Source organism: Saimiri boliviensis, chromosome 4, assembly GCF_048565385.1.
Source record: "Saimiri boliviensis isolate mSaiBol1 chromosome 4, mSaiBol1.pri, whole genome shotgun sequence".
Classification (NCBI taxonomy): Eukaryota; Metazoa; Chordata; class Mammalia; order Primates; family Cebidae; genus Saimiri; species Saimiri boliviensis.
Window position 1 is genome coordinate 92,884,225 of NC_133452.1, and position 23,134 is coordinate 92,907,358.

Sequence of the window (23,134 nt, forward strand, 5' to 3'; positions counted from 1 at the left end):
AAGCAGTGGGATGGTTAATGACAGACGCTGAGATCTTCCACCCCTGAGATCATCTGAAGTGAATACCCACCTTCTGTCTGGGAATTTCTACAGCACTTTGTGAAATCTCACTTGAAATCTCAGTAATTCATTACAAAGCCTAATTATGCAAGTAGCAGCCGCAGACTGTCAGCTTACCAAGCTGGTGATTGAAATCCTTCTGGCTGGCTGATAAAGTTCTGTCTGGAGTTTCATTTACCTTTTTGATTACTGTGATTTGTGACTTCTATTTTCGTAATTTTTTCTCTTTTCTTAAGGCAGAGGAGTTTAAGTTGTAGAGTTTTTAAAATTTCTTCGCAAAATTGTCATAAAATTGCTTGTCTCCATTGCTTTGTGTGTGTGTGTGTGGGGGGGGGGTGTGTATTTTTCAGTCAAGCAAATGTTTTTTTTTTTTTTTTTTTTTTTTTTCTAAAGGAGCCAAACACCAAACATGTTCCAGCCTGCAGCTCAGATGTTTTCCTTTTGCCTGGTTTGTCTTACGTTCAGGAGCTGGGCCTGTGGTCAGTCAACCATATGGCTTTTAGGTAGAGAAATTCTGTATAGAAATAGGAAGAGATATTCTGAAATGAAATTGCCAACAAACATGAGACTCAATTTGTGGAATCGGTAATTCTGGAATGTTTCCTGTCATGCTGATTTGATCCGCTTTGATTCTTAGAGTCTTACAGTCTCTAGGGAGAAAGCCCCAGTCCAAGTTCCCAGGCCCTCGGGTGTGCCTCGGATGTCTCATACTGTAAATTCCTGGAGCTGCGAGGGGCTGTGGGAAGGAAGCCATTCTTGTTCTGGCTGTTAGGACATTGCTCAGACATAAGGGACTCATTTTTTGCTTGTTGAACAAACACATAGATTAACATCTTAAGTACCTTCTTCAGTTTTGGAAAGCAGACGGCGGAGAATGGGTTGGAGGGTTAGAAATGTTATTTCTTTATAGATCCAGCCATCCTACTGGTATACTTTGCTGTTCCTCTTTTTGTTCCACCCTCCCTGCCTTTTTTTTCAAAATAAGGGAGAGAGAAAACAGTTTCTTAATTTTTATTTAAAAAAATTCTAACACTTTTACATTTGGCATTTTTCACCTTAGAACATTTCAGTATTGATGTAATTGCTTTATTTTTCTTAATACGAATCACATGAAGTGACTTATTTTTAGGTTGGATGTTCTTGACAGGTAAGCCTTTTCTGAGATAAATGTCTATAATAAAAGTTTTTAGCTTAGGATACGTGAAACCAACATTTCAAACATTTGTTTGAGAGGCAAGAGTTATACTCCAGCTACCCCTGCTGAACTGGGAGAGGGAGGTCAGAACCACTAGACACCTGTGGCTTTTCACCAGAAAATGAGGACAGTGGCTGTGGTGGATGGGAAGTGGGTGGGACAAAGATTAGATTTGAGCTACTGTTTTGCCACTACACGCTTTTACTTCTTCTAAGCTTTCTGTTTCATAGAACTGGAAAAAAAGCTAATGACTGGTTTAATGTCAACAACTCCAAAAGAAAAATAGTTTTATTCAAGTCCAGATTAAAACATGCCACTTAATTTAAAGAGCAGTTTTATAGGCTGAGGTTTTTTAAAAAGTCAACTTTAAGAAATATTTCTTCTTAAAAGAATTTAGATAAGGCTAAAAAATACACTAAAAATTAAAATCACACTGTTGCTGAAACATGGGAAAAGACAGCATGTTAGAGATATGATCCTCAGTTATTTTATTACAAGGTAGATTTGAGAAGTAAAGAAAATGTTAAAAACTTCTGGACTCTGAGCAGGAGCATAACTATCAAAAAAGGCCATCCTGTAAAGTATAATGAAAGTTGCTTCCACTGAGAACACAAAGCCCTCATTTAGACATAACGGAAATGTAATTTTAGTAATAATCCAAAACATTTTTGATAAAAATTAATATTTAAAATGGAAAGCAAAATGACAATCTAGTAAACGCATTTTCAACATATTACATTAAAATTTTAAGCAAACAGAATGTTTCATCCTGATTTGTAGAACTCAGCTGATCATACAACTTCTTTTTTAAAAAATCTGCTTGACTTTCTGAGCTGACTAGTGCTAACATTATGAAAGTTTGTTGTCTGTAACATTCCCTAAATCATTTTTTAGATTTAGTTTTAGTTAAGAAAAAGAACATTCTGTATGATGAGAATTTTGAAAGATAAAATCAACTTGATTCAGAAAAACATGGAGTCTTAGGTTTTATGAGCATTATGTCATCAAATTCATCAATGGCTTTAATGTTTTCCAATTTTGGTTATTTTGCCAAAAGCAGTAATTGCATTGGTGGTAATTATGATACGTCAGTTTGATTATTTTTATACCATAATTTTCATCTGTTTGAATAACTTAGGAATAAAGAATGAAAATATGGCTGGACATTTTACTTGAAATTGTGTGTCCATCTGTGTTGCTACAAAATACATTTAAAGTGATGGGTAACAAAGTGGCCTCTTTGTGTAAGACCTACAAATGTTTGGACAGCTGTATTAATTAATAGGCTGAGATAGGCAATATGAAATATTTTAAATAATCATTGGATTTCTGTGAAATTTTAGCTAGGCAAGTATTTCAATGGAGGAAACATGATTGGAAAATGCATTTTGCCAAGTCTTTAAAGTAATGACATTGTTTCATATGGAATTATGCATGACAGGGATAGAGTTCTTCTTGGCTGGAAATGGTCAAATAGCAAACCATTGTGATTGCTTCTGGCCTTTGCTGATGACATGCAAGTCTTCTGAACCCTTTTATCTATAAGTGAAGAAACAGCAAATAGCTTTCAGGGATGATCTCAAGTGAAGATAAAAAATAACGTTATTATTAAAGTATAATATTAAACTTCTTAGCTGAGGTGAGTCGTCTATAGAGCACAGACCCAGATGCAAATGTTCAGCTCTTCTGACACACCACCGCTTCATCCTTCCTCCCTAGCTTCCTCTTCCTTTACTGAATATACTGTGTGCTGGCCCTGTGTCAAGCACTGTTCTAGGTGTCAAGAAATCAGTTTTGATATCAGTTCTGGTAGAATTAACGATAAGAGACCATGTGCAATATCAGTTTGGAAGAAATCACTTTGTACCTCCAGAGTTAGGTGAGAGTGAATAATAGGCCAAGCCTCTTCGAAAGATATTTCTAGGCTAAGTTTGCCCATAGGAACCCCAGCTCGTCTTCTACTGTAGCCACCCACACATTTCTCAGCCCTGCCTAACCCAGAGACTGAACCATTATTCCTGATCCCTGAACACAGGCTGTTATTTATTGTATACATGCAGGCAAGGTGAAATCTGACAGGCAGTACCTACCCCTGGAGGGATTCCCATGTTAGGAGTGACATGCAAGCCAATAGCAGAGGGTGGGGAATATCTCAGCAATTGCCCATGTCTCCCAACGTTTCCTGTGCTTTCACTACAGCCTCCTAGAGAGTGAAGTCAATGGGAGGCCACAGGACACCACCTCTGGAGCAGAGAGATCTTAGTAGACAGCATGGAAGATGGCCCAGTCTCATAGGGGAACTGACTGGGTCTGCAGTGGCATGGAACCTATGAAAGCTCCAGGTTGGAAACATTTTGCCTTTTTATTTATTTTTGTAGAAACAAGAAAGTCAGCTGTGTGGAAGACAATGACTCATATGCTTGTGCTGTGCTACTTGGTGTTTCTTTTGCCCGCAGAGTCCTGTAGGACATTGCACCAGGTAAGAAAAGGGGAAGGGGTGGAGGATGAACTGGTGGAGAAAGGAAATGGACAATAAAATCTGTCAGATAATCAGCTCTTGGTTACAAGAGAGCTGAAGTGTAGAGAAGAGATGGTGATAGAGTGACTGGCCCAGCCAAAAGTAATTGCAATTACAGCTAACCAAAACCCACTTTAGTCAATAGCTACACATTGTTTTTCTCTCAAATTTTTACCATGAGTTCCTGAGATGAAATGAGGCTCAAGTGATTAAGAGTAACAAACACTTTGTTCTGTATCATCTGATAGTGAATGTCTCAGTTGCTCATAACCAGGGTCGTACCATTTCCTAGTGGCACTTGAAAATGTGGGGATGGTAAGGGTTGTCACAGTGACCAGGAGGTATTAGTGGCATTTAGAGGCAGGTTGTAGGAATGGTCTGGCAAAATGAAGCACTGTCCCATCCAAAATGGCAACAGCATCTCGTATGAGAAACCTGATAATGAACACCATGAATGGGCTAGAAGGAGCAATGAGCAGCTCAGGCAATAGTTAAGCAAGGTCTCACTGGGACAGAGTTTGTGGCAATGCACTGTTTTAAATTTTGTAGGACGGGGCCCTATGGCTCTTTCTGAAATATTTTCCCTCACACCATAAGTCATTTTAATTTCCCTGTTAGTTACTCATTAAAATAAGGTGTGGAGGAGCACTGAGAGGGAATACATGAGAACATTTTGAGCATCTTCTGAAGAGAGTACTATTGTTTGACCACAAGTTCTGGAAGGGAGCTTTGAGATCAACTGGTGAAGCTCCACTCCCTTATTTTGCGGTTGGGGAGATGGAGACCTATGGTGTGATTTGCTTGAGGTACATACTCATTCAGTTACAGGGCCAAAGCCAGAACCCCTGTTTTCAGATTTTCAGCTTCTTGATCTTTCCATTTTAATGTATGTCTTCTTAACAAGAGCTTCCTTAGGAAAAAACGACTTTGGAAGTTCCTTCCGAGAGTTTTTCAAATGATATTTACATTACCCTCAAGTTAGTTTGCCTTTGCATAGAAATCTTCTCCATGGCTCCCCTTCCCTGCTAATACTAAGCAGGTACCTGGTTTCTGGGAGAAGTTAGAGACTCTTGGAAAGACCATTTCCTGAAGACTATCCAACCCTACAGCTTATTACTATTTCCTCCTTTCATTGTGTTTCCACATTCATGCTTTTCTACAAGACAGAATGTGGACAATAGGCAGAACATGGGAGACTGGCTTTGTTTCTCTTGATCACTGGGATTTACCTTACTGGGAACATTCGTTCCTTCTCTTCTCATTAGACAAGTTGCTTGGTGCTGAGCTGCTTATGCTGCTGGCTCCTGACCTGCCTATGCACCCAGGCAGCTCAGCGGGTTGAGCAGGTGGCAGGTTTGCCAGTACCTTTTTTTCACCATATTAGGTTGGGGACTGTTGATATCCAAAGTGAAAGTGATATATACTGGATGCTACACTAAAAATGAAATAACCAGAGGAGTATTTGATGTCCTTTGGCAAATTGGATGGGAAGAAATTAATCAGGTCCTTCCCTTAAGGAAGCAAAGTTTTCAGAACTCCAAGTAAACAGAATATCATGGCTTTCTGTCCACATACATGATAAATATAATGTGACTTGACTAGAGTTTATTTAATGGACCAAGTATCATCCAGAGGTGTTGACTTATAACTGCATTTATCACAGTATATTGAAGACCATGGTCTTATCGAGATGGGTTTTGAGTATCCTGAGATGCCTGTATTTCCTTCCACTCATCTCCTCTGCCTGTTGCACTTGGACACAGGCTGGTTGTTTAGAAAAAGTGATATTGTAAGAATTAGGAGAGCTAAGTTCTAGTCCTAGCTGTAAGAGGAATTTCCTGCATGGCCTTGTGCAAATCACTGCAATACCAAGCCTCATTTTCCTTAACTGTAAAGTAAGAGGGCTGGATTGGATGATCTATAAAGTCTTCCAAAATTCTGAAACTATTATTTTAGTGTTCTTGTTTCGTGGAAGAACTTTAATTCTTCCGCCTATAAAATAAGACTTGATTCTCTGGACTATAAAATGAAAAGTCATCTATCAGTTGATTTCATGGATATGAATCCTCAGTGATACTTTCTTGACTTTGGAGAGATCCCAAAAGCTTAATTCAGATTCTCCTCAAGTTTTTATTTGATAGAGAAAAAAAGGGAATATTCAGCTTTGTTTCTTGATAACATAGAGAGAAGTAAGGTTGTGAAGAAGAACCCCATGAGTTGGCATGAACCCCAAGAGTTAGTCACAGAGCTGCGTCAGTGAATTTCCAATTTCTTTCTCAATGGCTTAGAACTTAGAACTCAAGTCGGATTACTAGGGCCAAGGCTCTTCTCAGCCACTAGGAAACATTATTCTGGTGCAGAAACAAGAAAACCGTCTTTCTCTCTTTCCTCACAAACACATACACACACGAATATATATGTCAGTATATATATGCATACTAAAATGTATATATGCATACACACATATATATAAGACACTGAACTAGCTACTTGGAGGAATATAACGAAGCACAATACACAGTTTATGTTCTTAAGGAACTTGTAATTTAATCAGGGAGTTAATATGTTTCTATAAAAAGATTAGACAGCAAAATGGCAGATCAGGTGAGAATACGCTGAACATCAAATGTGTGTATGGCTGCATGGATGATGATTCCTATAGGAGCCAGAAGAAAAGATGTATCATTACAGAACTGGATCAGGAAAGACCCCTTGGAAGGGGGAAACTTGAGCTTTGTATGTAATTGACATTCAGTAAGTTTATTTTCAGAATAATTACAGTAGTAAATTCTTAAATAGACTTACAGTATTCTTAGAGCCCATTCCTCGTGCTTTTCATAGATGAGCTCATTTATTCCTCATAAAAATGCTTCAGGGCAAGTGTCACACAATTATAGCACTGTAGTTCCTACTCTACTTTATGGAAGAGGAAAACTGAGGCTCAGGGAGATGAACTTTCCCAAGGTCTCAGATATTGGTGTTGAAATTTGAACCCAGGTTGTCTGTTCCTAGAACACATCCCTTGACCACTATGTGACACTTTCTTAGTGAAGGGTCAGGTATGGTCTCAATGGATGGGACAAAGAGTGGGTTCTAATCAGGAGTAATGGAGATCCTCACAGTATGGGGGAGCTAGGTTTTGGGGGAGTCCTCCTAAGGAAAAAGAATACAATATTATAAATATAAAACTAAGGGGAAAGTGAACATTTATTTAGAATGAGAAAAAGAGTCATAACAAATTTCAAATTTAGAAATTCTGGATAGTATTATTTAGCATTTATTCAGTAATGAAACAATATTTTTGTTAATGAGATGCTCACCTTTTAGTTCCTACATTTTTGACTGCATACTTGCATAACCTTATCATTTTTTTCTACAGAGACAATAGAAATATTGTTTAGTCTTTTCTCCAGGATTATTGATCAAATTTGTTTCTTATTATTGGTAGTCTAGAAAAGTATCTTTCAGATTCTAATTTATTATTAGTTATGTCATGTAAAAATGACTGTTGTCAAATTTGGGAAAATTCTATCCAATTTATTTCATATATGAACTGCAAGATATCAGGAAACTTAGAATTTTCTTGTTCCGTGAATAATTGTAAATGTTCTTAGAACCGATGTCACTTAAGTGTTGATGTTCTCATTGTAATGAAGAAGTTACTGGAAACTACGTAAGTATATCCTACTAAATCCAAACTGAATGTATCCCCAGCTTAACTTGTCCACATTCCGTAAATAGATACAGCTTCTCTAGTGATACTCAAAATGAGGAAGAGTACGAAGGAGGCAGAATTGAAATGGCAAAAAATGATGATCTTAACAGATGGCAGGTGGTTAAAACATTTTGCTTTTGAGAATTTAATAAAATATATGATCATGTGAACATGTGAGATAATCTGCTCATTAAGCGTGAGAGGAGAGCAATATGCTCATTGCTAGATACTCTCCCAGAGCTTTAAAAGGTCCTCTATGAGCAAAGGACTTGAGGCTTAACCTTCGTCAAGCTCCCGGTGAACCCACCTCTGCTTGTAACATGTTTCCTGGATAGAATAGAGACCCTTCTTACTGAAGAGAGGCGTGTTCCTACTAAGTAGCAATGGGAAAGAAAGTGGTCCAGGCTGAAGGGAAAATGGGGTCGCAGAGGGGCCACAACTCATGGACTCAGCTTTGGGTGGGCTATTCTGGTATCATAGCTATTTTAACTGTGGTTGTTTGTGACTAAAGTGAGCAGTTGAGCTGGCATATCAATAATTGATTTTGACGTGAATTTTGATTTTCCCTTTCTAGGCTACCAGCAAAAGCAAGGAGAAGGTACATGCCAGGTTACATGGTATGTTGGCAGCAGTTACTTATCACATGGAAGTCTTACTGTCCATCTGTTGAAATAGAGGGCCATTCTCAGCCCTCTGTCTTATGGCATGGCAAGCAAAATCCTTGATGACTTGCACGTGGACTCTGATTTTTTTTTCCCCTTCATATTAAATTGTACCCTTGTCTTTAGTTTTTTTCTTTGTGATTTTTATTTTATGTTTGGGGGTACATATGATGCAGGTTTGTTACACTGGTAAATTGCATGTCACTGGGGTTTGGTGTACAAATGATCCCACCCAGGTAGTGAGCATAGCACCAGGTAATAAATTGCACCTTTCACACAAGCCCTGTTCCTCTCTCCTTCCAGCACCCTCTGCTCCATCCTTGTCTGAGAATTCTTTGCCATAGATCCCTTGGATTGAGCCCATTCAAACTGGGCCAATGGCTAGAGCAGGTCTGAGAACTCATTGATGATGTGACTTATTATAGAGTTCCTGAGCTGAGAGACTTTTTAGAGAACATTGGGAGCAGTGGATTCCAAACTAGAGCTGATCTGGGGAGCTTCAGGGGTCTGAAGAGGTCTTCGGGGGTTCCTGTGAGGGTGTGAGAGTGACCTAGTGGACTGCCCTGTGGGTTCAGCCCTCTTACTTCACCTGGGACAGTCCCACTTTTATCTATTTTATATACTAGAGTTCAGGATAAGATTTTGTTGGAAACAATAACATTTTGTTGCTGAAATGGATGGTGATCACTGATCCATTTCAGTCTTCCTCCACTTTAGGAAGAAAAGACACTGATGTCTGCAGGATTTATTGGCTGTCACTGCAGTGATACCTTGGTGACTGGCCCAGTGGGCCCAGAGTCCAGACCTTCCCAACTGATATGGTCTCCTTTCATTTTCCCAGGTGTATGCGATGGTGTCTGTACAGACAACTCCCAGTGCACTCAACCTTGCCCTCCAGATACTCAGGGAAATATAGGATTTTCATGCAGGAAAAAGACATGGCACAAGATCACTGACACCTGCCGGACTCTTAACGCCCTCAACATCTTTGAGGTAATATCTTCTCTTTTGCAATATGGATTCTAATGTGGGCTCTATGAGAACAGTGGAGCCTCCCATTAGCAGTGGGTATTACCCTCAATAAGAGAGAGGATGAGCACGGGGTGGGGCAGCATGTAGGGATGATTGTAGGTGAATAGATAAGCACCCACTAACCTTTCTGTAAAAAAATCGCCTTCTAAACTTTGGGCATCTGAAAGTCTGTGCCCATGGACTCCTGGCCATGTGAAGAAACAGGCTGCAGGAGGGCCAGAAGGTGGTCCGCTAAAGCAAGGGTCAGCAAACTTCTGTAAAGTTCCAGAGAGAAACATTCTAGGCTTTGCGGGTCACGTGGTCTCTGCTGTGCCTACTCAACTCTGCCATTGTAGCCTGAAATCAGCTGTAGACAGTATTTAAATGAATGGGCTGGTTGCATTCCAGTAAAACCTTATTTACAAAGCCCAGGCAAGCAGCCTGGGTCTATAGTTTGCCAGCCCTGGTTTCCCTTAAAGTGTGGGAACCAGAGTCTGAATCTATGGGAGAAATTGTCTATTGCTGTTTCCAGTCTTGGTATTATAGCTGAATCATACAAATCTAGTTTCAAATTTCTGTTTTTAAGATAGACTCATGTCTCATGATTTGCCCTTCATAAATATTACAAATAAGCTTAAATGGCTTATATATATCTTATATATACAGGTTATCTGAAGTGATATCCTGAAGATAACAGTTGTTCTTTGGGGAGAGGGGAGTTAAAGAGTAGGTAGATGGGAAGTAGGGACTGTTATTTGCTGGTTTGTACAACTTGCTATTGGTCAAGTTATTTGACAGCAGATATGACACTGAAAATGTAAAATAGAAAAACATTATGTTAGGCTGTCCTAAGTTTTAGTAAAGGTATTTTTACATTTAACACAAAAATAAAAATTATAAAAAATTCTTTATTTTTGCCATATCTTAGGAGGATTTATATTCGGTTCAGTCATTTGCAGATAATGTGAAAATAAATGTATATCATGGAAAGCCTGACACCATAACAGATATATTGCTACAAAAGTGTCCCACGGATTTGTCTTGTGTAATTAAAAACATTCAGCAATCTCCCCGGATACCAGGAAACATTGCCATAATTGTGCAGCTCTTACGCAACATATCAACAGCAATATGGACAGGCGTTGATGAGGCAAAGATGCAGGTGAGCATTCCTGAATACTTGGTAGGATATTATCTCAGTGGGAAAGGAATACAGGTTAGTTGGAGTATTCTGTGAGCTTCTTAGGGACTAGAAACCATGTCTTTCACATCTGTATTTCTAATGTCTAGCAAAGTGAGTGTTCAATAAATCTTCATTAAAGAAAGGATGAATAAATGAATGGGAAAAGTAAACATATTTAATTAACAAATATTTATAGAGAGCACTTAGTACTGTAGTAAATATTGGAGTATGATCTACCAATGTATCTTTTGGCTATTGAATACATTTAAGAAAAATTCTATGTTCTGGAGAGAGAAAGACTTTTCTTACTTTCAGTTGTGAGTTAGGATAGGTTACTAAAATGGAAAATAATTGAATGCAAAGAAAACAGCCACTGTAGATATGTGAAAAAGAACTAGGTATTATCCACTGCAGATATGTGAAATAGAAATAGATCCATTTTGTTTGGTTTTGATCTTCAAAGAAAAGGATAGTAAAAGGTAGATTCAGACTCCATGGTGAATTTCCGATTTAGTATGTTCTTGTGCAACAGAGGTTAATCACATGATGGGTTCTCTGAGCAGAGTAAGCAAGTTGCTAGTTTTGCCTAGGTGTGATGTGGAGGCGATGATAAACGTGAACATGTGAAAGGCTACCCAGTGGGCTGGCTCACAAGAGGGCATTGCATAAATGGAGGAGGACATGGTGAGGCAATTCCTTTGTAGCTCTATCACCTAAGTCAAACTTCAGTGTACCTGCAAGTCACCTGGGGAGTAAGATGCAGATTCCGATTCATTAAGTCTGGGTGTGGCCTGAGATTCTATATTGCTAAGAAGTTTCCAGAGTATGCCTCTGCTGCTGGTTCGAGGAGCACACTTTATAAAAGTGAGTGTTGAATGTGCTGGCAGTTTCAGAGAATGGCTCAGTACTAATGCTGATTCTTCATTTGCAGAGTTACAGCACCATAGCCAACCACATTCTTAACAGCAAAAGCATCTCCAACTGGACTTTCATTCCTGACAGAAACAGCAGCTGTGTCGTGCTACACTCAGTCAACTCCTTTGCGAGAAGGCTGTACATAGATAAACATCCCGTTGACATATCAGATGCCTTCATTCATACTATGGGCACCACCATATCTGGAGATAACACTGAAAAAAATTTCACTTTCTCGATGAGAGTTAATGATACCAGCAATGAAGTCACTGGGAGAGTGTTGATCAGTAGAGATGAGCTTCGGAAGGTGACTTCACCTTCTCAGGTCATCAGCATTGCATTTCCAACTATTGGGGCTATTTTGGAAGCCAGTCTTTTGGAACATGTTACTGTAAATGGGCTTGTGCTGTCTGTCATTTTGCCCAAGGAACTTAAAAGAATCTCACTCATTTTTGATAAGATCAGCAAGTCAGAGGAGAGGCGGACACAGTGTGTTGGCTGGCACTCTGTGGAGAGCAGATGGGACCAGCAGGCCTGTAAAATGATTCAAGAAAACTCCCAGCAAGCTGTTTGCAAATGTAGGCCAAGCAAGTTGTTTACCTCTTTCTCAATTCTTATGTCACGTCATATCTTAGAGAGTCCGATCCTGACTTACATCACATATGTAGGCCTGGGTATTTCTATTTGCAGCCTGATCCTTTGCTTGTCCATTGAGGTCCTAGTCTGGAGCCAAGTGACGAAGACGGAGATCACCTATTTACGCCATGTGTGCATTGTTAACGTTGCGGTTACTTTGCTGATGGCTGATGTGTGGTTCATTGTGGCTTCCTTTCTTAGTGGTCCAGTGACACACCACAAGGGATGTGTGGCAGCAACATTTTTTGTTCATTTCTTTTACCTTTCTGTGTTTTTCTGGATGCTTGCCAAGGCACTCCTTATCCTCTACGGAATCATGATTGTTTTCCATACCTTGCCCAAATCAGTCCTGGTGGCATCTCTGTTTTCACTGGGCTATGGATGCCCTTTGGTCATTGCTGGTATCACGGTTGCTGCCACTGAACCTGGCAAAGGCTACCTACGATCTGAGGCCTGCTGGCTCAACTGGGACATGACCAGAGCCCTCCTGGCCTTCGTGGTCCCAGCTTTAGCCATCGTGGTAGTAAACCTGATCACAGTCACACTGGTGATTGTCAAGACCCAGCGAGCTGCCATTGGCAATTCCATGTTCCAGGAAGTGAGAGCCATTGTGAGAATCAGCAAGAACATTGCCATCCTCACACCACTTCTGGGACTGACCTGGGGATTTGGAGTAGCCACCGTCATCAATGACAGAACCCTGGCCTTCCACATTATCTTCTCCCTGCTCAATGCATTCCAGGTAAGTCCAGATGCTTCTGACCAAGTCCAAAATGAGAAAATTCATGAAGATGTTCTGTGATTAGGAGCTTGTGGCATTAGATTTCTCTGTAAAAGCCAATGGATTTGGAATAGCATATAGAGTAGGGAAATAAACCTTTGTTCCAGAAAGATGTGGATTTGGATCCGGATTCTTTCATTTACTAATAATGCGTAACATGATCTTGGAATATTTACTCAACTGTTTCAAGCCATATTTTTCTCATATATAAAATGAGTGCAATACTGTCCACATTATAGGAGTGTTTGGAAAGTGAAAATGGTGAATGGGAAAGCATCAAGTACTAAAATGGTCTAAAGATCATAGACAGCCTAGTAATAGGCTGAGTTGTTATGGTTTAAAAATTGAGGAATAACGTCTTCCCCCAAATTTAGGTATGTAACTGGAGGCACTAAAGTTTGGACATTTATTACATTTCCTTCCACTTAAAATTTTTAGCTACTATTGAATTTTTACCTACCAATTTTTCCTGCCCTGGAGACCAGGGGAGGGCAGTGGGCAGTGCTGTGCTGGAGCTGTCCTGTCCTGGGTCACAGGAGCTACCTATTACATTTTCGGGATTTTTCTGAGCTGGTTGTGAACACAGTCATCAGACTTGTTCATATAGACTTGAAATTAAACAAATTGGATTAAAAGCAAAGGTGATGAATCCTCAGAACTCATCACTTCCTAATTATTTGTCTACCTTTTCTCTTGAGGTTCTTGCATCTACTGTGTCCGTGTGGTAGAAACTCTGTACAATGATGTGCTACTACCCATCTCTTCCTAAATCCATGCTCAGCGATGTCACAGGGCAAGATTTAAATAGGCCATGGTGGGTGTGATTATACAGATTGGCATGCACTACAAATGAGGAGAGTTTATTGCCATTTACTAGCATATCACTGGATCAGGGCAACCTCTGAGGGAGGAGAGAGAGGAAACATGGATCTATTGAGATGGGAGACACAATTAACTGGAAAAAGCAGGAGAAGTGGAGTCTTAGGATAAGAAGAGACGAGGGGCAGCAGAGGAGGCTGATGGAGCGGACAGAGGGGCGAGAATCTAAAACATATTGAGAGGCCCAGACTATTTTTTATAAGGAGCCTTATAATAATGGCAACTTTGTAACCTAATGGACCATGCCAACAGTCATATTTTTGTAGCAGATACAGTAACAGATTTCAGTAATTACCTTGTAGGCTCAGAGGGTTACACAGAAGAACAACCTCATAAAAGTTATATGGAGATTAGGGAGGAAGACCCTAGTAAAGATGTCCTGGTTCTAGCCCCAGGGGAATATCTGCACTGGTTTTGAAGCCCAACCATCTCCTTTTACTATGGAGGTTTTATAATGGAGTAAATTGCTGCCTCAGCTGCCCACCTTGTCCATCCATAACTTCTGGTTGACATCCTACTCTTGTATTTACTGAGAGGAACTGTGGGCTGAGTGAGTTTTGGGGACCCTCTCACAGCTGCTTTGGTAGGAAAAAAAAAAAGCACATATACGAAAACCTTGGAGAATACCTGGAGATTTACCTACTGTAAATTGTCCAAACTGTGCTTTACCTACTAAAAGAAATGCAAAGAAGCTGCTACTGGTGAATTGTTTGTTAAGTATATTCTCTCTTCCCTTCTCAACCAGATACTAAACTATATGACCAATTTTTTATCCAACTTTTCTGAAATATATTTTGCAGAAATTTCTCTAAGGTGGCATAGGCCAATGAAAAGTGATACTAGTGGTGTATTTGCTGGTTACATATTTATGACTATGAAAGTGCAGGTTGCATAATAAAGGAATTAAACATGTGCATACACTCAAATGCAGTGACACCACATTTATTACTTATTTTTTGCCAAGCATTATGCTTAATATTGCAGATACAAATATAGATAGGCCAACCCCAAGGATTTAAAAATCTTATAAGGAGAGAAATTCCTCTTACTTGTTTAGCCAAAGAATATTAGTCATTAGTGTATTTGTAGGAAAAAACATGCTGGAATTGTGGTTCCCAGATCTTTAAAAAAATACAATTCCTGGGCCAATTTTATGGAGCAACTGAGTTAAAATGTATTCCTAGTACCAAAATCAGGCTAGACTATATTTATCCCAAGGGGCCTTATAAGAATGATAACTTTGTAACCTAATGGATCATGCCAACAATGATTTTTTTGTAGCAGATACAATAACAAATACCAATAATTACCTTGTAGACTCAGAGTGTTCCACAGAAGAACAATCTCATAAAAGCTAAACGGAGATTAAGCTTTTGAGGGTTGGACTGGCTGAATAGAAAGGTGTATTTTAGTGTGTCTGGGGGGCTGGATTAGCTGCATGGATGTACACTGGTCCCCGTAAGGTCCTCCACCATTCATCTGGGCTTTTACTTAGTAGTGGTAGCAGTAGGTTTTCTATGGTATTGTTCTCAGTGATGAATACCAGGTTGTAACATCTTTATGGTGCCAGTTGTGTAAAACTCATGCACCTTAACAGGCCTCTGGGTAGATAAGAGTTCAAACTCACTTATGAAGTCAGAGCAACTTAGCAAGGGTATTCCTAAATAAAAGGTCATTATCTCATCTCCCTTTTCGGGTGAGCCATGGACCAAGTAACTGCACATTTAGCAGAGATATTGTTTAATGAATGTGGCTGTCTACCACATTTTGAACACTGAATCTCAACTTCCTTTTCCTTAACTGAAAAATGGAACTACAACCTGTCCTTCCTTCCGCAAGGGTTTTTTTTTTTTTGTTTTTTTTTTTTTTTTTTTTTTTTTGCCAATGTATGTGAAAAAGAAGTAAAAACTTCAAATGGACTATAGGTATAGAGGAACAGCCTGTTTTGGGTTTTATATATATAGATATTTTTGCATGGAAAATAAAAGATATAAAAGCTTATTAATTCCTTCTGTATCGTCACGTCGGAAATACTTGTCATGTGCTTAGAAATTCAACCTATTTAATGCCTTATTAATTTTTTTGAGGATGTATATACTTGACTTTTCTTTGCAAGTTTTATAATATTCTTTGTAGTGGATGAAAGAAGGAGGTTAAAGGTGTTATGGGAAGCTGAGCAACAGCTGTTTCTGCCCTTTTCCGTGGAAACTTCTTTTCTTACTTATTGTTCAGGAACTGCAAGCCTGCACTCCATTGCCTCCTCTGACTCTTTCTTGGATCATTATATTCAGATGAGAGGCCCAGCTCCTGCTAAGTGCAAACACTTTTAATTTGCCCAACTTAAAAGGAAATTAAAAAAAATTCCTGTATGATGTAGGGATCTTGGTCTCTTTGGTTTACTGAGGTATCTCTACAGTGGCTGGCACATGGAAGACACTCATCAATATTTCTTGAATGAATGAATGTAGGTGTTGTGATCTAAGAATGAAAAATTAAGAGATTTTATAAAATTGTTTTCTTTTTATCAAAATAAGAACTGATAAAAACTGGGAGTATATATTATTATCATTATTATTTGGTAAATGGCTTTTCTTCCGTCTTCCTTGTTTCCCAGGGTTTCTTCATTCTAGTGTTTGGAACTATCCTGGATCCAAAGGTATGGAGTATAAATTCTTCTTGTTGCTTTTTCTGTATTATCAGTTCTTGGCCATATGAAGCCTTGTAAAGGCTATTTATTGAAAAGCTTTCACCTCAATCATTTGTGAAGTCTGCATCACTGCTGTTTACAATGCAAATGATATTGACCAGCTTGCAAGTTCCTGTGGGAATAAATGTTTTATTTACATTAGTGGTGATTCTTAAAACAATTGTGGATATTACTGTTTTCAATTTTACAGATGAGGAAACAGACTCAGAGGGAATAGCTTGCTCAAGATCACTACAGAAACCCACTCTGATTAGTTGAAGCAGAAAAAGAACTTATTAAATCTCACAATATTATCTTTGGGAGGGTCTCTTCAGCTTGGAGTTTTGGAGGCTCTACTCCAAGAATAGTTGCCAGTGCACAGCACAGAAATGCTCCACAAGAGATACCATTGCTCCTCCACACTTTGCTGGGCACAGATAGCACAGCTCACAGGCAGAGTTGCTGCTACTGCTGCCTCGGAGATCACCACACCCTGCCTGACTGGTACACCAGCACCTGTATTTATAAATAGTCATGTCTGATTGGCTGAGCTCAGGTCACATGGTAACGTCTTACCTGCAAGTTTGGATAGAAGGCTGAGTTCCTATTTCTATCTTGAACAACATTGGAGTCAAGAAAAGGATCTCTTCAAATACAAATGAGTCTAGATAGATGATGAGTGTAGAAAACAAATAAAAACCAAGCAGATGAACAAACCCTCAAACGTTTATTCAGGTTTCTAAGATCACCCTCTTTCCATTGCACCATACTACCTTCCGGAAAAGGCAAAGCAAACAACCCTCTCAGATATAAATACCAATCCCTTCTGTCAATTAAAGTAAATAAATAAATAAAAATAAAAAGGAACGATACCAGGTTGGATTTACAAAATAAAACAAACAAACAAAAAAACAAACAAAAAACCCCAAACAAATAAAAGCATAATTCACTCCCTCCTCCAAACACCTCACCTTTACCGCAGAGTCTGTTGTTTGTTTACTTATTTGTTTTTTACTAAATAAGAACACCTGTATTCAGCTGGCAAGACTTAGAGAAAAGAACATGTTAATTTTTTTTTTTTTTTTTTTTTTTTTGAGACAGAATTTCACTCTGTTGCCCTGGCTGGAGTGCAATGGCACCATTACATCTCACTGCAGCCTTAACCTCTTGGGCTCAGGTGATCCTCCCACCACAGCCTTCAAAGTAGCTGAAATTACAGACACATGCTACCACACCTAGCGAATTTTTATAAGTTTTTATCGAGACAGGATCTCCCTGTTGCCCAGATTGGTCTCTAACTCCTTGAGCTCAAGGGATACACCCACTTTGGCCTCCCAAAGTGCTGGGATTACAGGAATGAGCTACTGTGCTTAGCCTACTGCCATAATAGTCTATCAAATTAATATCAAAGTTTTGTGAAAAGGTCAGGAGATTGAGACCATCCTGGCCAACATGATGAAACCCTGTCTCTACTAAAAAAATACAAAAAAATTAGTTGGGTGTGGTGGCAGGTGCCTGTAGTCCCAGCTACTCAGGAGGCTGAGGCAGGGGAATCGCTTGAATGAAGGAGACAGAGGTTGCAGTGAGCCGAGATCGTGCCACTGCACTCCAGCCTGGATGAAAGAGTGAGACTCCATTTCAAGAAAAAAAAAAAAAAAGGTTTGTGAAGGAGGAATTTCACTATGGTCCTTTCATTGTCTTGTGAGAATACCATATAAATCTAGTAAACATTATTCAGAGGAGAAAAAGTATTTGTCTTGATATTTTCATGTACTCAATTGGGACGCAGAGAGAATAATGCTTTCTCTGCCTTCTCCATTAGATTATGGCAAAGCACAAATGTAATTTTCAGGGCAAAAACATAAAGCACTTAAAGTATTGCCCAGTCATATGCCACGGGGCTCTGTTTCTATTATTCGTAATACCACAACTAATGTCTGTTGCCAGAGTACCAGCAGAAGCATTTTTACTTAGTTTACCAGTGTTAGGTGAGATGTGCAAAGAACTCCAAGCCATGGAACCTTCTATCAAGATCAAAACCTCTTACTTTTACAATTATGATATAAAAGGTAAATAGTCAAAAGTGTCACAGGCCCATACATGATTCATTGACCAAAAGTTGTATAAACCAGTAGTCTTGAAACATTTAGGATTAGTAAACTACGGTAAACATAGTCCCCAGATGTGTTCATTATTAACTTAAAAAGTGTTATGTACATTATGAAACCTAAGAGTAAAAAAAGGGTGAGAACAAAGAAATGTAAGTAGAAGTGCCAATGTATCTTCACAAATCCCAATGGGCCCTTGAGTGCACCATCCTCCAACCCTGCGGGGTAGTTTGAGGTCTGTGTATAACAAAGAATATGGCATCTGCAGGGAAGAGAGAAGGCACCCTGAGCTGAAGGACTTTGGTATATGTGAATTGTGAACATAAAACTTCTACAAGGCCTTGGAAGGTGAATACTATTTTGTATAGCAGAAAGGAAAAGAGAAAAGAAGGGGGCCTGTATTCAGCAGGTAAGATGTAGAGAAAAGGACAGGATGATCTAGTCAGGGAACATGAATTTCATGGACTGTTGCTATATTGAATAGCACTTTTTTATTTTTTTGAGATTGGGTGTTACTCTGTCACCAAGGCTGGAGTGCAGTGGCGAGATCTCAGCTCACTGAAACCTCCACCTCCTGGGTTCAAGCAATTGTTCAGCCTCAGCCTCTTGAGTAGCTGGGATTACAGGTGTCCACCACCACCCCTGGCTAGTTTTTGTATTTTTAGTAGAGAGAGGGTTTCACTATGTTGACCAGCCTGGTCTCAAACTCCTGACCTCAAGTGATCTACCTGCCTTGGCCTCCTCAGGTGATGGGAGCACAAGACATGAGCCGCCATGCCCAGTTGTAGAATACTTTTTCCTCTGGAAAAGGTGGTTTGAATAATCAACAAACTATGAGAAACAACTACTTAGGTGTGCCATAAAAATAATTCCAAAGCTATGTCAAGGAATCCCCAAACTTGTGGCAAACTATTTCTCAGCCATTGGGTTCCTATTAAGGGCCCTGAAAATGAGTATCCTGTGCCACTTCCACCTCTCTTGTCTCTCCCCATCTTTCCACCTTTTTCAGGACTACTCCACCAGGTCACTGATCCCTTCATATCCCTCCACCAGAACCTAGCTGCTAACGCACAGTACCTGGCCACAATATCTGCCAGGCCCAAGCATATGTATTATCTTCTTACAGTCTTTTAATTCTTAACTTCTTTTGTTAAATATCCAGATAAGAGAAGCCTTAAAGGGTCGAGTAGCCTCTGCAAAATGGAGCTCCAGAATATCAGAGGTAAAGTTTTCATATTCATTTTTGTATTTAAAAGTGTAACGAGATAATAGTCCTGGGGTTTCTGCCATGTAGATGTTGCTAACGCTCTCTCATCTTAACACTCTGCAAGGTGGATTTCCCAGAAGCACTGGGTACCTCTTGAACAGTTCATTTCAAGCGTTTCTGGAGTATGGGGGGCACATCCGAAGAGATGCAAATAAACTTACATGAATTTAGAGGAGAGTGAGAAGATGGTAGGTGTTGGAGGGTGAACCTCAAACCACATAGTAGGAGAGCAGGTGATGAAAGTAATGAGAGAAGTCTTAGATTCCCATGACATCTCTCTTGTTCTCTATGACTCCAATCGGTTGGCCCACATCCAACGTGTGCAAGCTCCAGGGAGACAAATTCTGATCTCACACAAAGAACGACTCAAGAGGGGCCAGCTGCCATGGTGACTGAAGTGGCTTAAGTGGGCTTGGGGCCTGCTCAGGGTTGCTTAGAGAAGATTCAGTCATTGGACAGCAGGCTGGACTATAAAAGGGCCTCTAACTCATCTTCTAGTCCCGTGACTTAGAAACAAATGATTTTTATGAAAAGAATGAGAGCCATGAACTGTTTTAAGTGAGGGAAAAACTGTTGCTCTTTTTTTTTTTTTTTTTAAACCTTTAAAATGGCAGCAAAAGGAGATTCAGGGTTGGCCCAAGGAATATACCTGCAACAAGTGAAGAGGTGATCTAGAGCCTCCGATGCCAATGTCTGATAGGGTCCACACTCCCCGTCATGGATCTGCGTGGAGAGGGGCTAATCGATGGGGCTGGGCCCCCCGTAGCCCTGAGAGCAGTGTCGCCCCATCCTGTTCCTCGCCTTGCTCTTCCCTCTCCTTTGATTTCTTTAGCCTTCCTCTTGTCTTCTTTTTCTTCCCTTTCTTTTCTTTTTCCCTTTTGCCTCACTCTTACCCAACCTTTGGTCCTGTTTTTCGTCTTTGGTCTCCATACCTGGGAGTCTGCTGGTTTCTCTGTACTCCTTTCAGCGTTTAAAAAAAAAAAAAAAAAAAAAAAAGCCAAAGTTTAATGCAAACAGGCATTAATAATGTCTAAAGCAGTGGTTCTGAACCTGGGCTGCACAGCAGAGTCAACTGGGAAGCTTCAAAAAGTGGAGTTGCCTGGGTCACATCCCTGGAGATTCCCATTTGATTGGTCTGGAGTGTGGCTTGGATTTGGGAGTTTTAAACGCTTCCCAGGTGATTCTAGTGTACAGTCAAGGTTGAGGGTCATTCATCTGAAGCCTTCCTGAAGTATCTGGCATTGTAAATATTTGTCTCCCACCAGCATCCTCGATGTAAGTACTCTCCTCCTTCACTTTGGTCTGCCATGGTGCTCTCGGGAGAGAGGCCTGACTCTCTCAATCCCTTCCAGTTTGGCTTTGCTGCTTTCCTTATGTGTTTTCAGGATTGATCCATTGAGGCTATGGTAGAGAAATTCTGCTCTTCAGTATCATAAAATCATAGTCATTTCCTCCACTTCTCTTGGGTTTTATGTGACTGATAAATTAAAATAATATCCAGCATTTTATGAGTAGTTGTCGATTGTCTGAATGTTTTTGATGCTGGCTGTACCTTAGAAACACCTAAGGAGCTTTAAAAATATACCACTTTCCAGGCCCCAACCAAGAAAAATTAAATCAGAAACACTTGGAGGTAGGGCCTCAGCATTATTTTAAAGTGCCCCAGTGATTCTAACGTGCTGCCTGGGCTAATGATCACCAGCCTAGGTACTAGGTAAATTTATCCTAATTTCTTGCAATTCCCCCTTCATTTCTTGCTCACTAACGTTAGGCCACTGCCTGCAATGAGTTTTATCAACCCTGCTCAGAGGACAGAAGTAGGTGTTTCATCCATGCTCTTCTCTTCTGCTCTGTAGGCCTCTAATCCCTAGGGAGCAATCTTCTGTAGTCCAGATTCAACGCCCCTCGTCAGGCACCTGCTTGGGTAGTATCAGTCCTGCTCCCCAAACCCAGCATAATAAATTTGCTTGTCTGTGTTCATTTTATATCTGATGCGATGAATTGGCCTGTGTTTACGTGGCAGTAATTCCACCAGTGAGTTAATGTATTAGCTATCTTAGGCAACACATTTCTAAAATGCAAAGACATCTTTGGACACAGACGCATTGAAAGGGGATGACATTAATGCTGAGGATTTCAGCAGACCGGCTGAGAAGGAGCCATTTGAGAGCTTGGAGCTATTTTGCTGTCTTTCTCTCTCTCTCCATGCCACTCAATGCCTTCTGCACCATCCACCACCCTCCCAAATTAGGGCCTCCTTCAGTAGGCAGAGCCAGGCCAGGCCAACAGGAGGAGGATCTCTCATAGCAGTCTGTTCCCATATTGTCAGTGGTTCTGATATAAAGAAGGAGAGGAGAGGAATAAAGTGAAGGAATAAAAGGAATTACTGTCAATCACAATTCCCCAGGTGCTTTGAATAATTGTGAAACAGACTAATAATTACATAATTGGTCATTGGACAGGAGGCTGGACTATAACAGGGCCTCTAACTTATCTTCTATTCCTGTGACTTAAAAACAATTTATTTTTATGAAAAGAATGAGAGCCACAAACTGTTTTGAGTGAGGGAGAAACTGTTGCTCGTTTTTTTTTTTTTTTTAAAATGTTAAATGGCAGCAAAAGGAGATTCAGCGTTGGCCCAAGAAATACACCTGCAACAAGTGAAGAGGAATTGTGTAATTGAAAACAGACTAATACTGATACTTAATAAATGGAATTATACTTTGCCTCCAACAGAATGGTTCTTCTGAATTCTCTTGCCATCCCACCAAAGGGCCAAGTTAACAATCCAGGCTGCATCCCTAACCTGGGAGGTGAGTGCAAAGCAAGGGGTTCCCATATATGTCCTGGATGTGACATTTCTTTTAAAATTGCAACTTGATTAATTATAATTAGAAATGACTTCTCTTCATTAAAAGGATTCTCCTATGCAGTCTATTTTCAGCTAGCTATGGTTGGAAATACGTTCAGACTTCAAATTCTTAGGCTACTGATTTTTTTTTGTCCCTGAATAGTAAGCAGGCATGCCTGAAAATGCTTTTAAATTAGACTAGGTGTCTTTTAGATGGGAGTGAGCAGAGGTGCCTGTTCTACTTATTTGTTCCCTCTCTTCAATCTTCTCTCTAGTTCTCTATCCCAGGACATCCTATATATCAGCAGTATCCCCAAATTTCTCACTGTGGCCCCTTCCTTTTCCCTAGCCTCAAAAGATTAAGGTATTATGATAAATAATATCTGGGAAAGGCCTTAGAGATGATGGAGACGTTTATTTACATTTGAGATCTCAGAGAAAGAAAAAAATGTATGGAAAAACAGATAGAGAAAGGAGCCACAGGGGGAAACAAATTCAGAGACATAAAGACAGAGGGACATGGTGACTAGAAGAGAGCCATCTAGATACAAAACATGTGTAGACAAACGTCTTCCAATCTGGTGTCTCCAGGTCCCTCTGGATATAGAGAGAGAGAAAAGAGAGGGAGACAGAGGAACCCACTTTGAGATATTCACATTCATAGGGA

At 39.9% G+C, this 23,134-nt stretch overlaps 1 protein-coding gene across 1 annotated transcript in view; it reads left to right on the forward strand.

Moving 5' to 3' along the window:
• LOC101053061 (putative adhesion G protein-coupled receptor F2P) overlaps positions 1-22,426 on the forward strand; it is a 41,137-nt gene extending 18,711 nt beyond the window's left edge. The window contains exons 2-9 of the mRNA XM_003923091.3: positions 3,634-3,734; positions 8,063-8,105; positions 8,992-9,143; positions 10,090-10,323; positions 11,276-12,637; positions 16,170-16,211; positions 19,512-19,571; positions 22,353-22,426. Coding sequence (XP_003923140.2) covers positions 3,663-3,734; positions 8,063-8,105; positions 8,992-9,143; positions 10,090-10,323; positions 11,276-12,637; positions 16,170-16,211; positions 19,512-19,571; positions 22,353-22,400 — 2,013 coding nt within the window. The 5' untranslated portion in view covers positions 3,634-3,662 and the 3' untranslated portion in view covers positions 22,401-22,426. The remainder of the gene's footprint in view (positions 1-3,633; positions 3,735-8,062; positions 8,106-8,991; positions 9,144-10,089; positions 10,324-11,275; positions 12,638-16,169; positions 16,212-19,511; positions 19,572-22,352) is intronic.
• The last annotated feature ends 708 nt before the right edge of the window (positions 22,427-23,134 follow it).